The sequence below is a fragment of the Thamnophis sirtalis genome, unplaced genomic scaffold (genome assembly GCF_051295495.1).
Source record: "Thamnophis sirtalis isolate CommonGarterSnake01/CBP01778 unplaced genomic scaffold, rThaSir2_p1.2 scaffold_3, whole genome shotgun sequence".
NCBI lineage: Eukaryota > Metazoa > Chordata > Lepidosauria > Squamata > Natricidae > Thamnophis > Thamnophis sirtalis.
This window is the reverse complement of record NW_028261383.1, coordinates 30,033,899-30,059,031: the sequence shown is the minus strand read 5'-3', so window position 1 is coordinate 30,059,031 and position 25,133 is coordinate 30,033,899. Positions and strand designations below refer to the sequence as shown.

At 39.5% G+C, this 25,133-nt stretch overlaps 1 protein-coding gene across 1 annotated transcript; it reads left to right on the top strand.

Annotated features, from left to right (window-relative positions):
* Positions 1-1,134: 1,134 nt before the first annotated feature.
* Positions 1,135-23,365, top strand: LOC148047787 (vomeronasal type-2 receptor 26-like). Its single transcript, XM_087708160.1, has 7 exons — positions 1,135-1,231; positions 6,391-6,547; positions 11,729-12,017; positions 14,635-14,928; positions 18,516-18,740; positions 21,175-21,301; positions 22,455-23,365. Exons 1-7 carry the CDS (start codon positions 1,135-1,137, stop codon positions 23,363-23,365), a joined length of 2,100 nt encoding a protein of 699 aa, XP_087564286.1.
* Positions 23,366-25,133: the final 1,768 nt, after the last annotated feature.

The following is a 25,133-nucleotide window of genomic DNA, read 5'->3' as shown; positions in this document are numbered from 1 at the left end:
AACCAATCTTACGGTGAAGTGAAAATTTGAAAAATAGAAAGTGTGGCATCTTCAGATATCAAGCTCTCCATGAATGAAAGTGCTATTGTATGGCCAATGTCATTTAAACAGGTAGCCGGGTCTCTGCTTATGAGTTTTAATATTAATCTGCTGCCATACATTTCTCCAGAATCTGACTTTACCACACCTTACCAGGCTGATGAAAGCTCTATTTGGGAAAAAGGACAGATTGTAAAGGACTCTCACTTCTCTTGGACTTCTCAGACAAATTGCTGAATGTGGGAATGTTAGCCTTTCTCTGGAGCAAGCTGAAAAGTCATATTAGTTAGCTTAAAGTTGATGGTAGACTATCTTCTCCCTTCATAGAAAGAAGAATTAATTTTGTGGCAAATAAGTCTTGTCAGAATTAGAGCCTAATTTCACATTTTGCTAGAAGCAGTTATTTTTATTACAGGAAAGCTAGCAAACATTTCAGGAAATCAGCAGACAGTGTGAGACACCAGGAACTTAAAGCAAACCCTTAAATGCTCTCTCAGTAGCACACGATGACATTGCAGTTGGACCTATGGTGATGAAAGGCACTGATAATGCAGATTTACAGCAGTTCCTTGTGTTTTTCAGATGCAGCTTACTGCCAAAAGTGTCCAGATGGCCAGCAGTCAAATAAGAAAAAAAATCAATGTGTTCCCAAAGCAGTAAGCTTCCTGTCCTATCAAGAAAGCTTGGGAGTCATCTTGGAATTCACTGCCTCTTTTTTGTCTCTAACCACTGGCTTGGTTCTGATTATCTTAATTAAATACCGAGAAACTCTCATAGTCAAAGCCAATAACCAGGACCTCACTTACATCTTCCTAGTTTCCCTTCTGCTTTCCTTCTTGACCTCCATTCTATTAATTGGTCACCCAAAGAAAGTGACCTGCCTTCTTTGACAAAGCACTTTGAGTATTGTTTTCTCAGTTGCCATCTCTTCCTTGCTGGCCAAAACTAGCAAAACAATTCCATTGTTTTGTCCTGCTCTGGGGTACAGGTGGGCCTTTGCTTGATATGGCTGGGAATCTCTCTCCCATTCCCAGATTCTGACCTGCATTCTGAACCAGTACAGATCCTCCTGAATGCAATGAAGGCTCTGTCACCATGTTCTACTCTGCCCTTGGGTACCTGGGCTTTCTGGCTGCCATCTGCTTCCTGGTGGCTTTCATATCCCATAAGCTGCTAGGGAGCTTCAATGAAGGCAAGTGGATCACCTTCAGCATGCTGGTCTTCTGCAGTGTTTGGGTTTCCTTTGTCCCCACTTACCTGAGCACCAAAGGGAAATACATGGTGGCCGTGCAGATCTTCTCCATCCTGGCCTCCAGCCTAGGTTTACTAGGCTGTGTCTTTATCCCCAAGTGCTACATCATCATTATGAGACCTGACATGAACAGAAAGGAACATCTAATGATGAAAAACCAGGAAGGTGTCTGATCATGCTGTTTTATTATTTGTAAAGACATTGGAAATACAAAATAAGGTAGCTTGAAAGTGTAATCTTTTGATACGTTCCAAGTAGCCTTTCTTTCTGCTATTTTTCACAGTAAAAGTAAGTAGTAGACAAAAGCTGTTTAGCTTTCATAATATATTACAAATTTAACATGTCAAATTAGGTTTGGTGAGTAAAAAGAAGTCAAACTTTCCTGAATATGTCCCTTGATGGAAGAAGGGGAATTATGCCCAGGAGAATAAAAAAAAATGTTTTTCTAGCTGAGCATCTGCATACAAGTGATGCTGTAGTTCTATCTCACTTTATAACTATTGCAATAAAAGTGAATTATTCAATTTATAGCAGATCCGACGGGATGCCCACCCACCCATATTCCCAATCATCCTTGAAATAATTGTAACACATAATTAGAAATTCCTAATCAAGCAAACTTGAAAAATATTTGCATCTTCCCAAATAAAAACTTCAAAATAATATTTAGGAATCCATGAGTCCATGGATACCCAGGAAGATAAGACACTTCATAATCTCATAGTAACCACCAATGATAAGTCTATCCAATACCCATGGGAATGTAAAGAACTCAACAGATGAACATCTTCAGGAGCAAAAAACAAATGGTGCCCATCATCCTTGGAGTCCAGCCCATTGTGTCCATGCATCGAATCCACACACATGTACAAATGGCTGGAAAAACAATCATGTAAAAACCATCTGTGAGCCACGGTGGTGCAGTGGTTAGAATGCAGTACTGCAGGCTACTTCTGCTGACTGCCGGTTACCTGTAATTTGACAGATTGAATCACACCAGACTCAAGGTTGACTCAGCCTTCCATCCTTCCAAGGTGGGCAAAATGAGGACCCAGATTGTTAGGGGAAATATGATGACTCGGTAAACCACAGAGAGGGCTGTAAAGCACTGTGAAGTGCAGAAGTGGGTTCCTACTGGTTCAGACTGGTTCAGCTAAACCAGTAGTAACTTGGTGGCCAGGGTCGCTGGAACAGGCAAAATTTTTGCACGCACCGAACTGGCAGTAATGCCGGCAACAACCCACCCCTGGTATATAAGTCTAAGTGCTATTATTATCTTTAACTTTTGATATACTCTGGACTCTTTTCCACTGCAAAGATTTAGAAACAGATAGACTAGTTCAGGAAACTTACATAAATATATGTACTTCTCTTTATTGATCAATACTTCATTGATGGGGGCTCAAGTAAAGAGTGAAGGCATCACTTAGAGGCCCTCTACAGTTGGAAAGCTGACTTGTAAATTTAACGTTGTCAAGAATAAATAATTTGAGTTAAGGGCGCTTACATTTTCCTGAACTGATGCCTTGATGGCTTTCAAATTAGAAATATGCTCTTTATCCTTTGGTAAGAGTGGTATTCTTTGACAAGATTCTTTGGCTACTACTTAGATCACTCAGAAGTAGTCTTAGAGTGGTAATTTCCACCATAATGTGTGGAAATCTGCTCCTGCTTTTTCTACCACTATCTTATTTTTCTTGTGGGAGTCTCTTTGCTTGTAACATACATCTATTACTCACGGAAATGGGAGAGGTTAGTATTGCCATCCTATGACTCTGCTGTAGTTAGACAAAGACAGAAGAAGGCTTTTAATCCTCCAGAAAATACAGGTGTTTGACTGGCCACGTCCTCCATACCAACTGCCACATTTATCCACTGAAGCTCAAAGGATATGGATTCCGCCCTGTCACGTATCAACATTTATAAGAAGGGGCTTCATTTTCATGGTGACCACAGCAGAGACCTTCCAATTCGTCAGAGTTTTGGCAGTGTGACTATTATTATGAGATAAATCCAGGAGCAAACCACAGCACACAGGGCCTTTATACAATTAATAGTGGTTTATATACAAATATATACAGACATATACCTGGAGATAAATCCCTTAACACTCAGCTACAGACACAATGAGAGAAATTAGATACATGATGAGACAGAGATACACCCTCTCTATATAGATATCTCTTAAAACAGTAAATGACTTGTGTGGACCCTACCAGAGTCTTAAACCAGCGATACCTGTGATGCTGAATCATCCTCATTGCATCAGCTTACAGCTTACAACCTTACACCTTACATCAACTGGCAGCTATTAAATCCTCACTACCTGACAAAATTTCTAGGTTCTATCATATCTCAAGACTTAAAATGGACACCTAACATCAAAAACATCATCAAAAAAGCACAACGAAGAATGTGCTTCCTGCGCCAACTCAGAAAGCTCAAACTGCTGAAGGAGCTGCAGATAAAGTTCTACAAAGGAATTGTTGAGTCTGACATCTGCACCTCTATAACTGTCTAGTTTGGCTCTGCAACCATACAAGATAGACACAGACTTCAATGGATAATCAGATCGGCAGAAAAAACAATTACCAACCTGCTTTCCATTGAGGACCTGTACACTGCAAGAGTCAAAAAGAGGGCTGTGAAAATATCTACAGACCCCTCGCATCCTGGACACAAATTGTTTCAACTTCTACCCTCAAAATCACCATTGCATACCAAAACAATTAGTTTTTTCTCACGTGAAAACTCTCTGCTAATTCCCACAACACTCTCAAACTATTTACTAATAGTAAATAGTTACTATTTACTGTACTGTATTACTAATATTCTTCTCATCCTATTTCTTACCTATCTCCTTTCCTACTTAAGACTATAACCTTTTGCTTTATGTTTTATATTGTTTTATTTAGATTTTATTTATTTTATTTTGATTGCTTATTTAATATTCTATGACTATCACTGTGTTGTATCTTATGATTCATGATTAATATATATATGATGACTATGATCATGATTTATCACATATCTTTTATGTACACTGAGAGCTTGGCCAATAAAGAATTCTATTCTATTCTATTCTATTCTATTCTATTCTATTCTATTCTATTCTATTCTATTCTATTCTATTCTATTCTATTCTATTCTATTCTATTCTATTCTATTCTATTCTATTCTATTCTATTCTATTCTATTCTATTCCACTCCACTCCACTCCATTCCACTCCACTCCACTCTATTTCATTCTATTCTATTTTACTACTCTACTCTACTCCACTCCACTCCACTCCATTCCACTCTATTCCATTCCATTCATGATTAATATATTTAGGATAACTATGATCATGATTTATCACTTATAGCTTTTATGTGCACTGAGAGCTTATGCACCAAAGACAAATTCCTTGTGGATCTTATCACACTTGGCTAATAAAGAATTCTATTCTATTCTGTTCTGTTCTGTTCTGTTCTGTTCCATTCCATTCCGTTCCACTCCACTCATTCCATTCTATTCTATTTTACTTTACTCTGCTCTACTCTACTCCATTCCACTCATGATTAATATATTTATGATGACTATGATCATGATTTATGTACACTGAGATCTTATGCACCAAAGACAAATTCCTTGTCACACTTGGCCAATATAGAATTCTATTCTGTTCTGTTCTGTTCTGTTCTGTTCTGTTCTGTTCTGTTCTGTGCTGTGCTGTGCTGTGCTGTGCTGTGCTGTTCCGTTCCGTTCCGTTTCATTCCATTCCACTCCACTCATTCCATTCTATTCCATTTTACTTTACTCTACTCTACTTGACTCGACTCCACTCCACTCATGATTAATATATTTATGATGACTATGATCATGATTTATCACTTATATGAGGACCCAGACTGTGGGGGCAATGTAAACCGCTTAGAGAGGGCTGAAAGCCCTATGAAGAGGTATATAAGTCTAACTGCTATTGCTATTGCTATATCTTTATGTACACTGAAAGCTTATGCACCGAAGACAAATTTCTTATGTGTCCTATCACACTTGGCCAATAAAGAATTCTATTCTATTCTATTCTATTCTATTCTATTCTATTCTATTCTATTCTATTCTATTCTATTCTATTCTATTCTATTCTATTCTATTCTATTCTATTCTATTCTATTCCATTCCATTCCATTCCATTCCATTCTATTTTACTCTACTCCACTCCATTCCATTCTATTCTCTATAAATCATTGTGATGTTCTCTTTTGTGGAGAAAAGGAGTTTCTTTGGATGTGCCATCCTTTCTATTCAGTGATACATTTGGTGCCTCTGATTGTTGGCCTGAATATTTGCCTTCCTGTTATACTGTACTTATTATGAGATATCTGATGTGAATGTAAGAAGGGGTCTTATCCCTACCAAGACAGGGTGGAAAGGACATCTAAAATTCTCCCTGGCTAATGAAAAGCTGTTTAGCTTTCTTAGTATATTATAATATTTCAAATCTCAACAATAGATTTGGTGAGTAACAGGGAGTCAAAGTTTCCTGAATAGGTCCCTTGATGGAACAATCAAATGCTTCAACCTGAAGTTGGCCCCGAAAACAAGTGAAAAACAATGTTTCTCTAGCTGAACATCTGCAGAATCACGTCATGCTGAGAAGCCACTGTGGCTCCATCTCTCTTTATAATTATTGAAATCATGACTATTTATTCTACTTCCAGAAGGACCTGTGGGATGCCCACACACCCCTATTCCCAATTGAAACCACTGAAATAAATAATTAGAGATTCCTAAACAAGCAAACTTGAATAATACTTAGACATTCTCATAAAAATGCTTCAAAATATCTCCAGCTCCATATAGACCATAAGGTGATATCTGTAGGTAGGACTATGCAGCTCTGAAACCGAAGGCTGCTCTTTCTGTGTGCCAGAGTGTGATTCATCTCCTTTTGTGGAGTCAGAGTGGCTGTGCTCTTTGTCAAGAGAATTGTGCTTCTCCTTTCACCGCTCTAAGAGAGCGGTGCCTGTTTCAGAGAACTATAGCAACATCTCCCTCATGATATGTCAAATGCTTCTGCTGTTCCTTTTCCTGATGTCCCGTTTTCCTTCTACAGTGTTGAAGATTAATTGTCCGTTCGATGTGTTAAAAGAGAGGTACATGTTTAATCAATACAAACCAGGACATTTCCTGATTAGTGGAATCGTCTCTACGTATATATCTCCTTTTGAACCGTACAGTTTCATCATGCCTTCAAACAAAACATTTCGAAGGTAACTGATTTTATTCTATCCATTGTCTCCTTTTCAGCAGCTGCTTGCCTGTCATCTTTTCCCCCCTCCTTATTTAAGAAAAAGGTTTCTTCTGCTCTGTGAACATCATTATTTATTTATTTGATTGATTGATGTGCTGCTCATCTTGTCTATATAATGCACTTTTTAAAGCTGCCCTTTGAGGGGTTTTCCTTTGCAATTATCCAGTAGAAGGTGGCATTAATCCTGACAGCCTTTTCAGCAATCTTTAAGGAAGGGCAGCTAGTTGCTTGACTCTTCACAACAGGACTCTCGGTGATACCAGGGACAGTCATCAAATGTCCTTTTAGCTGAAGACAAAGAAAAGGGGTTCCTTTCCTTTTCTTCCTTTCCCTTCCTTTCCCCTCTCAAAGAAGTGGAGGCTTCTTACTTTGAGTAAAGTTCCTGTTTCTTTTTCTTTTTTTAAATCAACACTAAGAAAGCTCTGACAGATTGAGAAGAAAAATCACATTACAAGAAAGCCATTTCAGATGTTCTAAAGGAAAGTACATTCTTAGGAAGTGGTTAGTTCTTATACCTTTAAGTAAAATTTTTTTATTGATGGGGTGAAGTAAATTGAATAATGTCACATGTTACCTTTATAATGTTATTCTTATAATGTTTTCATCCTTCAGTCCATATGAACTAATATTAAATGCACACTATCCCATATAATAAAGAGATCTGTGCATAATATAAATAACTGAAGTATTAAAATTAATATAAATACCAGAGAAATATAAAATGATTGCATAATTAAGTCCTTCCTTCCTTCCTTCCTTCCTTCCTTCCTTCCTTCCTTCCTTCCTTCCTTCCTTCCTTCCTTCCTCTGGCATTTGAGTAGTTCTATTTTGTAGGCCACTCAGCCTCTGTTTCTTTTGCAGATAAGATCAGAAGTTAATGTGTTAACACTAAAAATGTTCCCTCAGATCCGGAAGGAAATTCAAATCACAGATAAGATATTTCAGCTGTTCTGAAGAACAGTATACTTATGGGAATTTCATCTCTCTCTCTCCCTCTCTCTCTCTCTCTCTCTCTCTCTCTCTTCTCTCTCTCTCTCTCTCTCTCTCTCCATCTACCTTAAAGTAAAAATATATTACTGATTTAATGAGGTAAATTGAATACTGTCCTAACTTATCTTTATAATTTTATTCTGTGTATTTCTTTTCAGTCACTGTTCTGCATGAATTAACAAAAAAATTAAATGTACACAATTCCATATTTAAATGATCCTTACAGAGTATGAATAAAATGATTGTAGTATTAAAATTAGTATGATTAGCACAGAACTATAAAATGTTTGCAAAGCTAAGTAATTGCTATTAATCATAACTGATATAATGAGTATAGTAAGCAAACGTTATATACAAAATAAACTGAGATATTATTGTATGTAGAATTCTACCTCAAAGGTAGATAAAATATAAAGCAATATATTATTCTATGCAAAAGCATATTAAGATATATCAGTATCTTAACTGCTATAATATCAAATGACTAAATAAATAACTGTAATAGCTAATTGATTTTTAGAGAATTCCTTCTGAAATTTAAAGATTGCTTCACAAAAGAAATTTATTACTCTAGCATTACCAGGAGAAAAAAGTAGAAAGATGTCAAAGTTACCAAATGTTTCTGGTTTTAATTTGAATCTTATTTTTGAAATTTTTTGAACATTTGAAGTGAATTTCTTTCTAATCCTTTTCAGAGTTTTTTTTTAATAACCACAATATATAATAAAATGTTCATTCTTTTCTCTGGCATTTCCAACATGTATTATGGCATGCTTTTTGAATCTTAGAAATGTAAGAATTACATACAATCTCTTAAATGCAGCTTGGTGTAAATCTTATTGGTCTTTTTTCCATAGAATGTTTCATTGTTCTACTCTTATTGCCACTTTGGAAATTTGCTTCCATTTTATCATACACTTGTTTTTTCTTTATAAATAAGATTAAAATTAAAGTAATCATTTGTAAATACTTCCTAAACAATTAACTTGATTCTGTGTAAATTTTTCAATTTCTACCATCTTCCATTCTTCTTTGAAATATTTTTTTCTGGTCATTTATAAATATATTAATAAGAGTGAATTCCGTCCTTCTCTTAACCATTCTTCTTGGGTCTTTAATCTGTTTCTTGTGTCCAGTGGGATAATATTTGAATCTGTAACCAGATCTTTAATTCGTAATTTTAATCGGTAATTATATTTAATTATAAAGCTTTTGTCAATGGGGTTGTTGTGATTTTAGTATCTGGAACTTGTTGGTTTTGAAATAAGAACCAATAACCAATTGAAAATAATGACTCACATTTAAAATATATGTTTATTGCAACCTGACAAATCCTAAATATTTCATTCAATCCTTTGTTATTTCTCAGCCAGTTTCTTTTTTTTTACAAAATTATTTTCATTGAACATTGATTGTGATTTCATAATTCTTAATAATGTATTGCTATATAGCTTTCACCCTGTATTTCTCTCCTTCAATTTTACTTGATATCATCTATTCCTTTATAAGACTCAGGGATTCATGTTGTTTAAGAACACTAATAAAAATGTACTTTCTAAATTTTCAAAGTCTTCTTTCAAATCTTGAAATAATACTTCTGTCCTCTTTTTCTTAATGTTGATAAATTCTAGTAGATTGATGGTAGACATGTTGCTTCCCCCACCACACCCCCATTTTTGGAAGTCTATCTGTTCTGTGGAATAATTTCACAAGTACAATTCCTGATATATTCAGCAAATTTCTTTAGGAAAGATATTGGTCTATATGTTGGGTGTTCCTTTTTTGTGTACTAATCTTATAAATGGCTCTTTTCAAGTCTTGGATTTTGAATTCCTTGTCTGAATTTTAACTATCATCTTCAATAGTGGGTCCAATTTTTTTTTCTAATTTTTCATAATATAAGATGACCTTCCATCAGGATATGCTGTTTTACTGATTTTAACCTTCATTAATGCTTGTTTAACCTCTTGAGATGTTAACGACTGCCTTAATGTTTCTCTATGTTGTTTCATAAATTCCTTAACCTCTAACTTTTCAGTAGAGGTTTCCAAATATCAAATATGAATATTTTCCCAGGAATACAATTTCTTACATTTTTTCCAACTTCTGTTATTTCTGATCTTCTACATAACGAATTGTTCTCTTCCTTTAATCTCCATTATCAGTTCTTCCTTTTGTTTTCTGATTTGTCAAAATTTACCTGGTGGGTTTGCATTTTCAAAATGATTTTCTTTGCCCTATTACATTTTCTTTTAAAGTTCTGCCGTTTCCACTACATCTAATATTTGTTTCACTTTATTTCACTCTTTCGATGTTTGTTTTCATTAATTGGTTTTATGAATCTCTTCTAACTCCTTTATTTTCCCTTCTAATTGTGATTTCTACATCATATGTTCTTTTTTTTCTGTTGCAATTAATGAGAGGAGTCTCAGTAACTACAGTGTTACAGACAAAGGAATGTAATGGATGGTTAATCAGAACAGAAAGAGAAAATAAATGAATTGGAACAGAGGAGAGAAAGGAATTAGTTAAGATTTATTACATCCTGTATAGTTGTCTCTTCTAATACTGGAGTTATTTTTGCATTTCTGAAGTATTCTTTCTTAAAGCAAGAGTGTTTAATTCATCCACCATCTGAAAGACAATATTTCCCCCCAAAGCCAAGATATTAGAATTCATGAGCTCTACATAAAATTGAGTTCTTTTAAAAATGGTGTGAGGGTTTTAGAAACTCAGCAGTCAATTCTTGAGTATATTTAGTATCTTGCTAGGAAAAAAAAACGTAGTTCTGATGTTGGGATTCTTTAATCTCTAATCAGTCAAAACTATTGTGTTTTCCTGAAAATAAGGCATGGTCTTATTTTCTTTTCGGCCCCAAAATAAGCACCAGGTTTTATTTTGGGGGATGTCTTTCCTGCTTATCTTAGGACCACTGAAGCCATGCCTACCATGCCTTGACATCTGTCACACTGCCGCCCAGCTTCTGTGGATGCTCATGGCATGATGAGCAGCAGAATGCTGCGAGGCTCATCACGTTGGTGCCACTACTTGTGACAAGATACCTCCAGGCTTGCTGCGCTGGTACCAGTGCAAGCAGCAGAATGCTGCCATGCTCATTGCACTGGTGCCATTCGCAGCACCAGCATGGTGGCACCAGCATGATGAGCCTTGCAGTGTCCTGCTACTCGCAGCACTGCCACAATGCACCTCATGACATCTGGCCAGAAGCAGCTGCAGAAGAAGTTGGGCAGTGAAGCGACAGGTGTCAGGACATGGGAAGCCTGGCTGTGGTGGTCCTGAGGGAAGCAGTTGCAGGGTGCATGGGGCAGCTCCCTCCCGCCCACGCTTCACTTGAGTTTTATGCCTGCACCTCACCCCATTTTGTACAACCAGATGGTGGGTGGGGCTTAACTTGGGCTTACTTTAGGAAGAGGGCTTATATTAGGCACAGGCGTCAAAATCGGGCTAGGACCTCCTTCTGTGCCATTCAGGAAATCACCCACTGATTTTTCAGCATAATCCATTTTGTTGATTTCACACTATGACTTTATTAACTGTCTCAGTTAGACTGATAATATAGAAATCTGATGGATAAGTTATAAATTCCGTTAAAGGAGTGTGATACCAAAGCTTTGTGAAATGAAGAGAAATATCTGCACTGAGGGAGGAAGACCCATTTATATCTCTTTTTTAAAACATACTTATTTACTCTTTATCTCCAAAGATACAATAGAAAACAAAAAAAGAAAGGAGAAAACAAACATCTGACTCGCACAACAAAAACTAAAAATTGTACTTTAAAAAACCCAAATATCAAATAGCAATAGCAATAGCAATAGCAGTAGACTTATATACCGCTTCATAGGCCTTTCAGGCCTCTCTAAGCAGTTTACAGAGAGTCAGCATATTGCCCCCAACAATCTGGGTCCTCATTTTACCCACCTCGGAAGGATGGAAGGCTGAGTCAACCCTGAGCCGGTGAGATTTGAACCGCTGACCTGCTGATCTAGCAGTAGCCTGCAGTGCTGCATTTAACCACTGCGCCACCTTGGCTCTAACATTAAACAGAAAAAAATGACTGAAGCTGAAAGATGCATCAAAAATCTAATATGTTCTCCTCCTAGACCTGTTCATATCTCTTAACTTGCAGTCATCTTCAGAGTTTCTGGCATATCCTGCCCTTCATTTTTGCCATTCATCTGATCAACCAAAGTCCAAGAATTTTACCCAACATCACTCTGGGCTACAGCATCTATGAGAATTTCTTCAGTGCTAGAATGACATATGAGGCCATGATAGATTCACTTTCCACAGGGCAGGAAAACGTCCCAAACTACAGATGTGGAAGACCCAAAAAACTGTTGGCTGTGCTTGAAGGGACCAACTCTGAGCTCTTTACCTGTATTTCAACCATGTTGGGCATCTACAAAATCCCACAGGTATGAACATATGATTAAGACAATTGCCACAATTGTTAAATGAATCACCATGTGTCAGGGTTCCAAATAGCATCCAAAAGTAAATCAGAGTCCGAGGCAAAGTATTGCTCAAAATTCCATTTTATTAATATAGCCATGTTGGCACATCTGGGGAAACCCGAATCTGAAAGCTTCCCAGTTTTCCCCACCTAGTTGAAAGTTCAAGATCTTGCCCCCACACCCACAAGTCCATCACAAAGGATGACCTTGTCTTTCTAGAAAGAATTTTGTTATAGCTACATAGCATCTCACACCTTACAATCCCCCCTCCCATTTTCCCACAATAGACAATGAGTAGTAGAATAATATAAAGTGTGGCAGGCCAAAGATCTGAAAGAAAAGATGGTTAAATGAATCACATTGTGAATTCACTTTTCCCATTGAATTTGCTTGTTGGAAGCCTCCTGAGAAGATCATAAATGGTGATTATGTGACCCCAGAATTCTGCAACTGATGTAAACACAACAAGCCAGGTGTATTTGCCTGAATTTTGATCATTGATCATAGAGATACGGCAACAATTGTAAGTTTGAGGATCAGTCATAAGTCTTTTTTTCAGTGCCACCATAACTTAGAACAGTCATTAAATGAATGTTCATAAGTCAAGGACTATCTGTATGTGGTGCACAACAATATACAAATGAAGCCAGATGGCAGACTTGAAAAGGACCCTGAAATGGTATATTTTTATTATGTATCTAAATACGTTTTTTCCCATATGCATCTGTATATATCATTTTTTTTAAAAAAAGAAATAAGTCTTGTTTCACAGTATTCCCTTCTTTTGCCACTGATGTCTATTCAGGTCAGCTGCCTTTATTCATGTCTGAGCTGAAGATCTCTCAACCATGCCTTGAAATGAAATTTGCATTCTTGTTGGCAATTCTTCCCCTTCGTGAAACTGCCTGCGGTGCCTCCTTTCTTTATCTTCCAGTCATTGCAGTCACCTGAGTTTCCTCCAAGGGAAAGGATGTCAATAAAATTACTTAATTCAGCCACATCCAAAGGAAGCCTCCAGGAGTGCAAGGGATTTCTATAGATAACTCAAGATGGAGAACATACCTAATACTCCTTCATCCTCCCATTTCCCCAAACAAAAACACTGGTGAAATGGGTTGGGTTGAGAGAAAGTGACGGGCCCAAAGTCAGCCTGCTGGCTTTCATCCCTAAGGATGGACAAGAGCTCACAGTCCCATGTCTATGGGGATTCTCAGTCATCCAGGTCATGGTTATCCCAAAGGTGCTTTTTCAAGAGGTAAAGTCCACATTTGGGACAGAGAGGACCACTGGTTTGAGAGAAGGGACAAAGAGGCCATCTATAGCAAAACTGAACAGCCCTCCCTCAACAGAGGGGAACAGATATGACTTCATCTATCTCCACTTTACAATACAGTCCTTTCAACAGTTCCAAGAAGGCTCCATACCCATTTGCACCGCTCAGGTGACCCTGAGGACACAGATAAACTTCCAGATGATGAGGTTTAATGATTCACTAAAAGATTTCAAATAGCAATAGCAATAGCAGTAGACTTATATACCGCTTCATAGGCCTTCCAGGCCTCTCTAAGCGGTTTACAGAGAGTCAGCATATTGCCCCCAACAATCTGGGTCCTCATTTTACCCACCTCGGAAGGATGGAAGGCTGAGTCAACCCTGAGCCGGTGAGATTTGAACCGCTGACCTGCTGATCTAGCAGTAGCCTGCAGTGCTGCATTTTAACCACTGCGCCACCTTGGCTCTGATCAGATGTCTGCAATGATCAGATGTCTGCAAGGAGTATAAACCCTTCCATTCCCCACCACCCAGTCAGAACTGAAAAAGCATCTTGGATGCTTTTTCAAACAAAAACCCAGAAAGCCCAGTTGCCTCTTGAAAAAGCACCTTTGGGATTCACAGTCCCATGTTTTCTAGCCTTCATCACTAGGCCAAACTGGCTATTTTATTTAAGAAACCATTTTTCCATTGGCTAATAAAGATGGTTCAAACATACCAAGGGATTACTTTTTTGGAGGGGAGGGGGAGTTCCAATGCCTTTGTCTTGGGAGGAATCCAGAAGCAATATGCACCTAGTTGAACAGAAGTTGTCATATTATATTGCCTGTTGTTCACACTTAGAGCAAGAGCCGAGGTGGCATAGTGGTTAGAGTGCAGTACTGCAGGCTACTTCTGCTGCCTGCCGGCTGCCTGCAATTTGGCAGTTCAAATCTCAGCAAGCTCAAGGTTGACTCAGCCTTCCATCCTTCTGAGGTGGGTAAAATAAGGACCCAGATTGTTTGGGGCAATATGCTGACTCTGTAAACTGCTTAGAGAAGGCTGTAAAAGCACTGTGAAGCAGTATGTAAGTCAAAGTGCTATTGCTATTGCTAAACTCAAGGAGTGTTAAAAATGACATATTTTTCCTTTCCCTTGGAGGGAAATCAGGTCTGACTGTCAACATAGAAAAGACAAGAGGGAGCTCAATTCATGCTTGAAATTCAAGGGCAGAGAAAAATAATTCTCCTCCAAAGGGGAAAGGCCCTTAGATTTTTGTACTCCTCCTTGTGCCTAAGAAGAAAACACATTCTCTGTTTTATCCTAGATCACCTACGGGCTTATCAACCAGATTCCCAAGGAGAAACATCAGTTTCCTTTCTCCTATCGGATCAACCCAACGCAAGAACCTCCTCACTTAGCAACGGTCAAATTGCTTCTGCATTTCCGATGGACGTGGATCGGCCTCTTTGCTCCAGACAATGAAGATGGGGAAAAGTTTAGAAATTCTTTTACGCTTGCAGCTATAAAAAGGGGGGTTTGTGTCGCTTTCTCACAAAGCATCCCATTGCAAGATAAAGAGAGGAAAATTAGGAAATTCCTTCATTATGCTCACAGTGAAGTAAAGGTTTTTGTATGTTATTTGGACTTACAAGCCTCCATCTTCTTAGCATCATTGATTCCAAAATTTGAATATCATCCAAAAGGATTCGGGGAGAAAGTGTGGATTGTCACTGCCTTGACAGACATAGGGATCAGATTGTTCTATAAACATGTTAATCTCTATCATAAACATGTTTTGTTATCCTTTTCAACTCTGGCCCGAAAAAAAGCTCCTTATCATAGTTTTAAGTTAGACACGGTTAATATCGAAAAGCTTGTAAAAACAGCGTTTCTGCCCTTCTATTCAAGACTTGTGCTATCTAAAAAGTTCTGGATAAGGTTCACAGAAAAGGAGAGGTGGAAAGTCGCACATCAGGAAATGATGTTCAGAATCGTCTCTGAAGATGCCTTCAGCATTTACAATGCTCTCCAGGCATTATCCCGAGCCCTAAATGCTGCCTATTCTTTGCAACTGAATAGGAGGAGATTGAGGGTTGGAGGCCATATTTTACTCCAGGGATTACAGCCATGGCAGGTAAGACCTTTTCCTTGAGGTTTCACCGATGGCCTTTCTTCAATTGTGTTGTTTGTTCAGTTATCTTTTGGTCATGGGAGGGACATGATGTGGAATGGTGCTGTCAACCGTCTTGTCAGAGTTTGTTGCATAAATTCAAATCTAGAAAGCACGCATAGATAACTGATTCAGCTGGATTCGTTACCGTATTTTTCGGAGTATAAGACACACCATTTTCCCTCAAAAAAGAGACTGAAAATCTGGGGGCATCTTATACATTGAATACAGCATTTGTTTGGCTCCCAAACCCCACCCCTTCACCAAAATGGCCATGCAGAGCCTGTAGGAGGCTTTCAGAGTGGTCCTGGTGGCTGGGGAGGGTAGTATTGAGCGAAAAATGGGCCATTTTTTGCTCAATGTTTCCCCCCCAGCCCCCCCCCCCCCCGAGTACTCTACAAACCTCCTACAGGCTCTGCATGGCCATTTTTTAAAAAAAGAAGCAGGCAGGTTTTCATGAAAAACGGGTCATTTTTGGGAAATCTGCAGAGTGAAAAACCTTTTTTTAAAAATTTGCCTCTTCAAAACCTTGGTACATCTTACACTCCGGTGTGTCTTATTCTCCGAAAAATACGGTAACTTCTTTATATACATATGAATAGATGAATAAATGTACAATACCAACAGGTGGTTCTTTCAAGTAAACACAAGGCAGGAGAGTTACAGGCAAGCACAAGTCATTAGTTTCATATCGGCAGACAAGCCCAGACAGACTGCTAGTTTACTTCTCAGAGCAGCAGATTGCTTAAGTTTCTGTTTCAATTCTCTGCACAGACTCAGATCTGTTTAAGTTCCCATTGGCTGACTTCGTTGCTATGCCTATTCATTGGCTGATCTTGTTATCACATCTCAATTCAGTCCCCATTGGCTGATCTATTCCAGCCATGAATATTCATACTCTGACACGTCTCAGTCATCTAGCAAAGAAATACTCTAGCCATTTATTTTTCCAAGAGTATATTGAAGCTTAAATGGGTAGAGAAGTAGCATAAGATGAATCTGAGATTTTCCCCATGCAAAAAATAGCAATACAATACAACACAGTACAATAGCAGAGTTGGACGGGACCTTGGAGGTCTTCTAGTCCAACCCCCTGCCTAGGCAGGAAATCCTATACCGTTTTAGACAAATGGCTATCCAACATCTTCTTAAAGACTTCCAGTGTTGGAGCATTCACAACTTCTGGAGGCAAATTCTGTTCCACTGATTAATTGTTCTAATTAATTGCAGTAGCACTTAGACTTGTATACCACTTCACAGTGCTTTTATAGCCCTGTGAGACATGTTACAGAGACATCTACACAAAGTGTAGGGATGGAAAGTGAAATGGTACAAATGAGAATTTTCAGGAAGGAAAATGCTGGAGCTGAACATCTTTTTATATGCACCCCAATATTAGCATGTTTCCTTCTCAGTGATGCAGTGAAGATGCTTGCCTCCCACTCAGAAGGTTGAGAGTTCAAGCCTAGGTAGCAGCAGATGTTTCTTTATAGAAAATGTCTGCTGCATACTTCACGTAGGCATCAGGAAGGGCATCCAGCCAGTAAACTCTCAGCTCAGTCACCCTAACTCCACCACAAAACAAGGGATTAAAGCAGGGGTGGGATTCTACCGGTTCGGACCTGTTTCGGTGAAGTGCATGCTCAGTGAACCAGTTTGTCAACTTCTAAAGCATTGCCATGACTATTATCAGGCTGGCATGATAATGCATGCATGCCTTCAGCCAGAGTCAGATCTCATGTCTACAGCCTAGTTGGAGAATCTGAATTATGACGCAGGACAGAAGGGAGGGGATACAGGGGTAAAGTTCAAACACAATTAAGCAAAAACAGTTTTGGCTTCACAGGAGTCCACGCCAGAATGTCGATCCTAATAAATGATTGGATTTCTTCTGAACTTTGTCATGAGGCTCATAAACTAATTAGGTCGTCTTCTGGGAACTTCACGCAGTTGTTAAACTGGTAGAATCCCACCACTGGATTAAAGGGTTATTTTTTTTTTAAAAAAAAGCATGTTTCCTTCTGTTAAATAACATGGAAAAGATGCAGGATAAGAGTATAGCAAGAATTGCAAAGGTTGGGAAAATAGAAATGGTGCCTTTTGGACATTCATTAAAGAAGATAGAATAATACACCAAAAGACAAATTGTGACAATGGTGCTTTTGCTGAAAGGAAAGGTGGGCATCTGAGACCAGTGGTGGGTTCCTACTCGTTTGGCCGGGTTTGGCCGAACTGGTAGTGGTTTGGCGGCTTGGATCGCTGGAACCGGCAATGACCCAGGCCTGCCACGGCCACAAACTGGTTCTCTGGGTGGAACCATAGGTGCTGCCATCTTGTTTTTTGCTTCTGCACATGTGCAGAACAATTTTTATTGAACTGCGCATCAAGCGCACGTGTGGGGCATGCCCATGAGTGAACCAGCAGTAGTGAGTGCTGGAACCCACCTGAGTCCAGGGATGATAAAGCAGCCGTAGTGAGATGGTCACTTAGCACAGCAAGAATATTCACAGTATGATTGCTATAGTCCAAATATGTTTGTGAGCTGTACTTAGGCATTTCATAAAAGAGAATGTCAGGGTTCCAAATAGCATCCAAAATTAAATCACAGTCCAAGGCAAAGTATTGCTCAAAGTTCCAGTTTATTAAGAGAGCCATGTTGGCACATCTGAGAAAACCTGAATCTAAAAGCTTCTCGGTTTTCCCCACCCAGTTGAAAGTTCATAATCTTGCCCCACACCCACAAGTCCATCATATAGTCCAATCTCCCACTGCCATGCTGGCAGTTTCACCCATCCAGTTCCGGTCAGGTGCAGAGGTATAGAGGCAAAGGATGACCTTGGCTTTCTAGAAAGGAATTTTATTTTGTCTACATAGCATTTAACTCCGTACCATCCCCCCTCCCATTTTAACACTATAGAAACAGCATAGTAGAATAATAGAAAGTGTGGCAGGCCAAAGATCCAAAAGGAATATGCCTGCAGGCCTGTCAGAGAGAAGGTCAGAATGTACAGGAGTAACCATTTGTGTTTTTCTAGTTTCATCGTTTTCTGAGAGACTTCCAGCATAATATTTCAGGAAAATACTTTCATGTGGATGAGAATCAAAATCCTGTTGCTGACTTTAATACTGTACAGTGGGCAATACTTCCCAATGGATCTCATAGCGCCGTGAAAATTGGAAAGATAGAAAGTGTGGCCTCTTCAGAAATCAAGTTCTCCATCAATGAGAACGCCATCATATGGCCAGCGTCATTTAAACAGGTAGCTGCTGCTTGTGGCTTTTATAATTAATCTATTGTCATACCTGTTATGTATTGTATACAGTGTATAGTTGTCAGTTGAAGTTCTCATTCTGGTTCTCTGTTGGAGCGGGAAAATACTCTCTCCTGATTGGTTGTTTGGCTGATCAGTTTCCTATAAAAGAAGCTGTGTCAGCCAGAGAATTCCATTGCCTCACAAGCAGTATTGAATAAAGAGTTTTCAGAAGTCACTCAAGCCTCCATTCTTTCGCCCAGAACTTAACAATACCTCTCTCCAGAATTTGACTTCACCAGCTCTACCAGGGGAAAAAAGCATGTTGTTCTCCTAGACCTCTCAAAAACCTAATGCCGTGAGTGGGAATGTCAGCATTTTTCTGGAATAAGCTATAGCTTATTCATCTTGGTTCATCTAAGGCTGCTTGTGGGTCAAAAGCACAATTCAAAGGACAAAGTAATTTTGTGGCAAGTAACTCCAGCCTTTTCAGAATTAGAGCCTGATTAAAGGTTTTACAGGTAGTCCTCAACATACAACAGTTCATTTAGTGACTGTTCAAAGTTTACAACGGCACTGAAAAATTAACCATTTTTCAGAGTTATGACCTTTGCAGCCTCCCCCATAATCATGAGGTCAAAATTCAGATGTTTTGCAACTGGTTCATATTTATGATCCTTGCAGTGTCCCAGGTTCATGTGATCCCTTTTCTGTGACCTTCTGACAAAGCCAATGGGTTAACCAAATTCACTTAACAACCGGGTTAGTAATTTATTAACTGCAGTGATTCACTTAACAGCCGTGGCAAGAAAGGTCATAAAATGGGACAAAGCTCACTTAACCAATATCTCACTGAACAATAGAAATTTTGGGCTCAATTGTGGACATAAGTCGAGGATTACCTGTACTGAAAGGAAATAGAGGTTCATGTTGGAAGCAGCAGATAAATCAAGGACAGAATAGAATAGAGTAGAGTACAGTGGTGGGATTCAGCCAGTTCGCACCTATTCAGGAGAACCGGTTGTTAACTTTCTAAGTAGTTCGGAGAACGGGTTGTTGGAAGAAATCTCCTTTTGTTTTTTTCCACTTTTACAGGGCTAATCCTGTAAGGAAGACAGGAAGGAAACATTCTGGTGTTGTTTCTAGCCTAATCTTTATTGACCTGCTTACAGAAACTGCCTCTCCTGTTAACCTTTATTACATTGTAACAGCTAAGGCAAAGCATTCATCAACCTGAGTGATCTTGGGTTGGCCACGCCCACCCAGTCACATGACCACTGAGCCCCGCCTACCCAGATGGTCATTAGGGCAGAGAACCGATTGTTAAATTATTTGAATCCCACCACTGGTAGAGTAGTGTAGAGTAGAGTTGCGTAGAGCAGAGCAGAGCAGAGCAGAGCAGATTAATGTAGTGTAGAGCAGAAGAGAGCAGTACAGAACAAAACAACAGAATTCTTTATTGGCCAAGTGTGATTGGACACAAAAGGAATTTTTTCTTTGGTGCATATGCTCTTAGCACATAAAAGAAAAGATACATTTGTCACGAATCATAAGGTACAACACTTAATGATAGTCATAGGGTACAAGTAAGCAATCAGGAAACAATCAATATCAATATAAATCGTAAGGATACAAGCAACAAAGTTACAGTCTTGCAGTGGGAGGAGATGGGTGATAGGAATGATGAGAAGATTAATAGTAATAGTAATGCAGACTTAGCAAATTGTTTGACAGTGTTGAGGGAATTATTTGTTTAGCAGAGTGATGGTGTTTGGGAAAAAACTGTTCTTGTGCCTAGACAGGTTATATTCCTTGCTGTCCTACAAAATTACTAAGATAGAAGTAAACAAGCTTCTACTTCCCTTGCTTTGGACTTCAATTCCTAGAATTTCCTACTTGGAGTTTTACAAGCTAGGCTATTGAGATTTAAAAGTCAAACCACATGTGACCTCTTTTTAGAATACCATAGGAGGAAGAAGGCTAAAGGTATCTGGCCTGAGGAGCCATCAGCTGCTCATGAATATCAAGTGGGTTCTGGACCCAAATCCTACTAAAAATGGACTACTCCTAGGGATTATTATTATTCATCCTGGGAAGAGCTTCAAACATTCTTAATATCTAGGAGCAGCTGGAGGGCAACCTCATCTGGTTGTATCATTTCCTCTTGCTAGAATGGAGCCAAGAATCCCTGAAGGAAAAACCCATCTTGGTGGTTGGCTTCATCCATCCCATTAAGCCCTCCTGAGATTTGGTTACTTTCCACTCAAAAGATTTGACGAAAGCAGGCAATGGTGTTTGTGAATGTGCATAATCCGTGAATCATATTACCCAAATTAATGCTAAAAAAAAAAGTTTAACCCTATTTGTAAACCTAGTCTGTAACTAATTTCCATGTATAGAAAAAATCCTCTTAAAATAGATTACTCTGGATTTTCTTGTTTAGAAGGTGCCGTTTTCTAGATGCACTTCTAGTTGTCTCCCAGGATACAAGAAACTTAAGAAAGAGGGAACACCAGTCTGCTGCTATGACTGTTCTCCATGTATGGAAGGAACTATCTCCACCCAGGAAGGTAAGTGGCTCAAGGGCAAGGAAACTACGCTACCAAGCCAGATCCTGCTTAGCTTCCAAGCTCCATCAAGTTTGTCAAAGGCTGCATCTGCTGAAGGACACAACCTTACAAACCTAGCAGTTTCACACTGTTACAAAATGAAATGTCTTGTTTAATATGATCAATATTTTATTTTTATATGGAAGCAAGGAAGGAAGGAAAAAGGAGCAAAGAGGAGGAGGGAGGGAAGAAGTAACAAAGAGAGGAGGGGAAGGAATGAAGGAAGGAAAGAAGGGAGGGAGGAAGGAGGCTCAAAGGCAAGAAAGGAGCCCTAAACATCCACATCACTTAAATATGAGTCAGCAGTATGCAACAGCTGCCAAAAAAGCCAACACAGTTCTAGGCTGCATAAACAGAGGGATAGAATCAAGATCACGTGAAGTGTTAATGCCGCTTTATAATGCCTTGATAAGGCCACACTCAGAACACTGCACCCAGTTTTGGTTGCCGTGATGTAACAAAAATGTTGAGACTCTAGAAAGAGTGCAGAGAAGAGCAACAAAGAGGATTAGGGGACTGGAGGCCAAAACATATGAAGAACGGTTGCTGGAACTGGGTATGTCTAGTTTAATGAAAAGAAGGACTGGGGGAGACATGATAGCAGTGTTCCAATATCTTAGGGGTTGCCCCAAAGAAGAGGGAGTCAAGCTATGTTCCAAAGCACCTGAGGGTAGGACAAGAAGCAATGGGTAGAAATTAATCAAGGAGAGAAGCAACCTAGAACTGAGGAGAAATTTCCTGACAGTTAGAACAATTAATCAGTGGAACAACTTGCCTTCAGAAGTTTTGAATGCTCCAACACTAGATGTTTTTAAGAAGACGTTGGATAACCATTTGTCTGAAGTGGTGTAGGGTTTCCTGCCTAAGCAGTGGGTTGGACTAGAAGATCTCCAAGGTCCCTTCCAACTCTGCTATTCTATATGTGCCCTGATCTTGTTTATCTTTCAAGCTCCAGAAGCCAGACCTTTATGTTGGGGCTCTGTAGGACCATTACTGAGAGTGGAAATTACCAGAAATTAATGAAACAATTTTTATTAGAGGAAAAACAGTAAATAGTTTAGGAAATCAGCATACAATATGGCAGAGTTTCATAGCAGTTTTCTGTGTTTTTCAGATGCAGCCCATTGTGAAAAGTGTCCAGATGATCAGCAGCCCAATAAGAAGCAAGATCAGTGTGTTCCCAAAACATTAAGTTTCCTATCCTATCAAGAAAACTTGGGAGTCATCTTGGCACTCACTGCCTCTTTTTTGTCTCTAACCACTGGCTTGGTTCTGATTATCTTCATTAAATACCGAGAAACTCCCATTGTCAAAGCCAACAACCGGCACCTCACTTACATTCTCCTGGTCTCTCTCCTGATTTCCTTCTTGACCATCTTTCTATTCATTGGCCGCCCAAAGAGAGTGACCTGCCTTCTTCGACAAGTCACCTTCTGTGTTGTTTTCTCAGTTGCTGTTTCTTCCTTGCTGGCAAAGACTATCATGGTGGTTGTGGCATTTCTGGCTACAAAACCAGGCAGCAAAATGAGAAAATGGATGGGGAAAAGTCTGCCCAACGCTATTGTCGTCTCTGGTTCTGGAGTTCAGGTGGGGATCTGCATGATATGGCTGGGAATCTCTCCCCCATTTCCAGATAGTGATCTACATTTTCAATCCGGACAGATCTTCCTGCAATGTAACGAAGGCTCAGACACCATGTTCTATTCTGCCCTTGGGTACCTGGGCTTTCTTGCTGCTATCTGCTTCATAGTGGCGTTCATGTCTCGCAAGTTGCCAGGGAGCTTCAATGAAGCCAAGTGGATCACCTTCAGCATGTTGGTCTTCTGCAGCGTTTGGCTTTCCTTTGTCCCCACCTATCTGAGCACCAAAGGGAAATACATAGTGGCTGTGCAGATCTTCTCCATTATAGCTTCCAGCCTGGGCTTATTGTGCTGCATCTTTGTCCCCAAATGCTACATCATCATCCTGAGACCTCACATGAACAGGAAAGAGCATCTAATGATGAGAAATCATGATGGTTTCTGATTTTGGTGCTTTCTTTTTTTCTTTTAAATAATAATTAGAAATATAAAATAAAGTAGTTTGCAAATAAAAGCCTTTTTATGTGTTCTAAGAACTCTTACTTTCTGCCATGTAGGCTTTAAGCTATGACCGATAAATGTAAACAAAGTAGTAACACTTCTTCATTCCCAACCAAGAACCAAAAAACAGTCTGCACACTTATATTTTATCTCGAACTTCTCTCCAGCTACTCCAATCTTTCGGTACATAGGCATGGATATATTCTCTCCTTTCCTCCTTCTCCAATTTTTAGATTACATCCGCACCTTAGCAATAGCAATAGCAATAGCAGTTAGACTTATATACCGCTTCATAGGGCTTTCAGCCCTCTCTAAGCAGTTTACAGAGTCAGCATATTGCCCCCAACAACAATCTGGGTCCTCATTTTACCCACCTCGGAAGGATGGAAGGCTGAGTCAACCCTGAGCCAGTGAGATTTGAACAGCTGAACTGCAGAACTGCAGTCAGCTGAAGTAGCCTGCAGTGCTGCATTTAACCACTGCGCCACCTCAGCTCTTAGGAGATCAGTATCCCCCAGGGCTAATATGCAGCAGTGGGCTTTAAAATTTTTAGCAAGGGATTCTCTGTCTGGTTGCTGGGTGGGCATGGCCATGGTGGGCATGGCCTAGTTGGCCTCCTGCAGCACGGTGGGTGGGGAGGCATTTTTGCCCTTCCTGGGCTCCAGAGGCTTTTCTCAAGCCTCCCGAAGAGCAAAAATGTCCTCTCCAGGCTCCAGAGGCCCTCTGGAGGCCGGAGACAGGCCCATTTCTGGCCTTCCAGAATTTCCAGTAGACCCATTTTTTGCTCCTAGAGCCTCCGTGCATGTCTTGCACTTACCTCCATCCAAAATGGGCCACATGGGGACTCCTGGGAAGGGAGGGGTGGAGTTGGCAGGGCCAGTCAGGAGTGAGAATTTTGGGGTTCTCTGAGTGTACAGAATCCAAGCTAGAGATTCTCACGAAACCCCTGTGAAACCCCAGCAGTCACTCCTGCTAACAAGTTTATAAAAGGATTGCTGTCTCTAAAATCTCCCCATGCCAGCCCTGACTAGCAATAAAGTCAGTTCAGCAGCTCTCGTCAAAGCAGACCTGCTCTGCAAGTCCGAAGTTTAACTTATTTTCCGCCATTTACTCACTTCAAAGGCTTACTCACACCAGTGGAACAGCATAAGCCATGTCAGGCCACTTGAGGCTTGCTCAATATAATTTTTACATGACAGGAAATCATTTGCCAATCATGCTGAAGGTTGAGTGTGAGATGTGTAGTTACTTTTTGCAAAGTCCTCGACTTGCAACTGGTTGGAAAGTCCTCGACTAAAGTCCTCGACTAAAATAAGCCCTCCTTGAAAAAATTGCAAGACAGCAGCAGCCATGAGATGACCACACTCACCGCCTCCTGCACCTCAAAAATAATAAGACCTCCCTGAAAATAAGTGCTTATTTTGGGAGTCAAAAGAAAATAAGACCCCATCTTATAGTTGGGAAAACACAGTAGTACAACAAATACAAAAAGTTTGGATAATTGGGCAAAATTACAAATATCATTAATTGGGAGAATTGCAATAAGTAAAATGAATGTCTTACCTAAAATTCTGTATCTCTTTCAAAGGGTACCAATAAAGTTAGGGGAAAAATTATTTGAAGAACTAAACAAAATAATACTAAAAATTATTTGGTTGTGGGTGCGGGGAGCCTGTATAAAACCGAAACTGTTGCAAGATAGTAGAAATAAG

Excerpts from the sequence above, each read along its gene's own strand:
- LOC148047787 (XM_087708160.1), top strand. The coding sequence starts at position 1,135 with ATGTTCTACTCTGCCCTTGGGTACCTGGGCTTTCTGGCTGCCATCTGC. Across the intron at positions 1,232-6,390 it reads GCTAGGGAGCTTCAATGAAG|TGTTGAAGATTAATTGTCCG; the intron begins GCAAGTGGATCA and ends TTCCTTCTACAG. Across the intron at positions 21,302-22,454 it reads AACTATCTCCACCCAGGAAG|ATGCAGCCCATTGTGAAAAG; the intron begins GTAAGTGGCTCA and ends TGTGTTTTTCAG.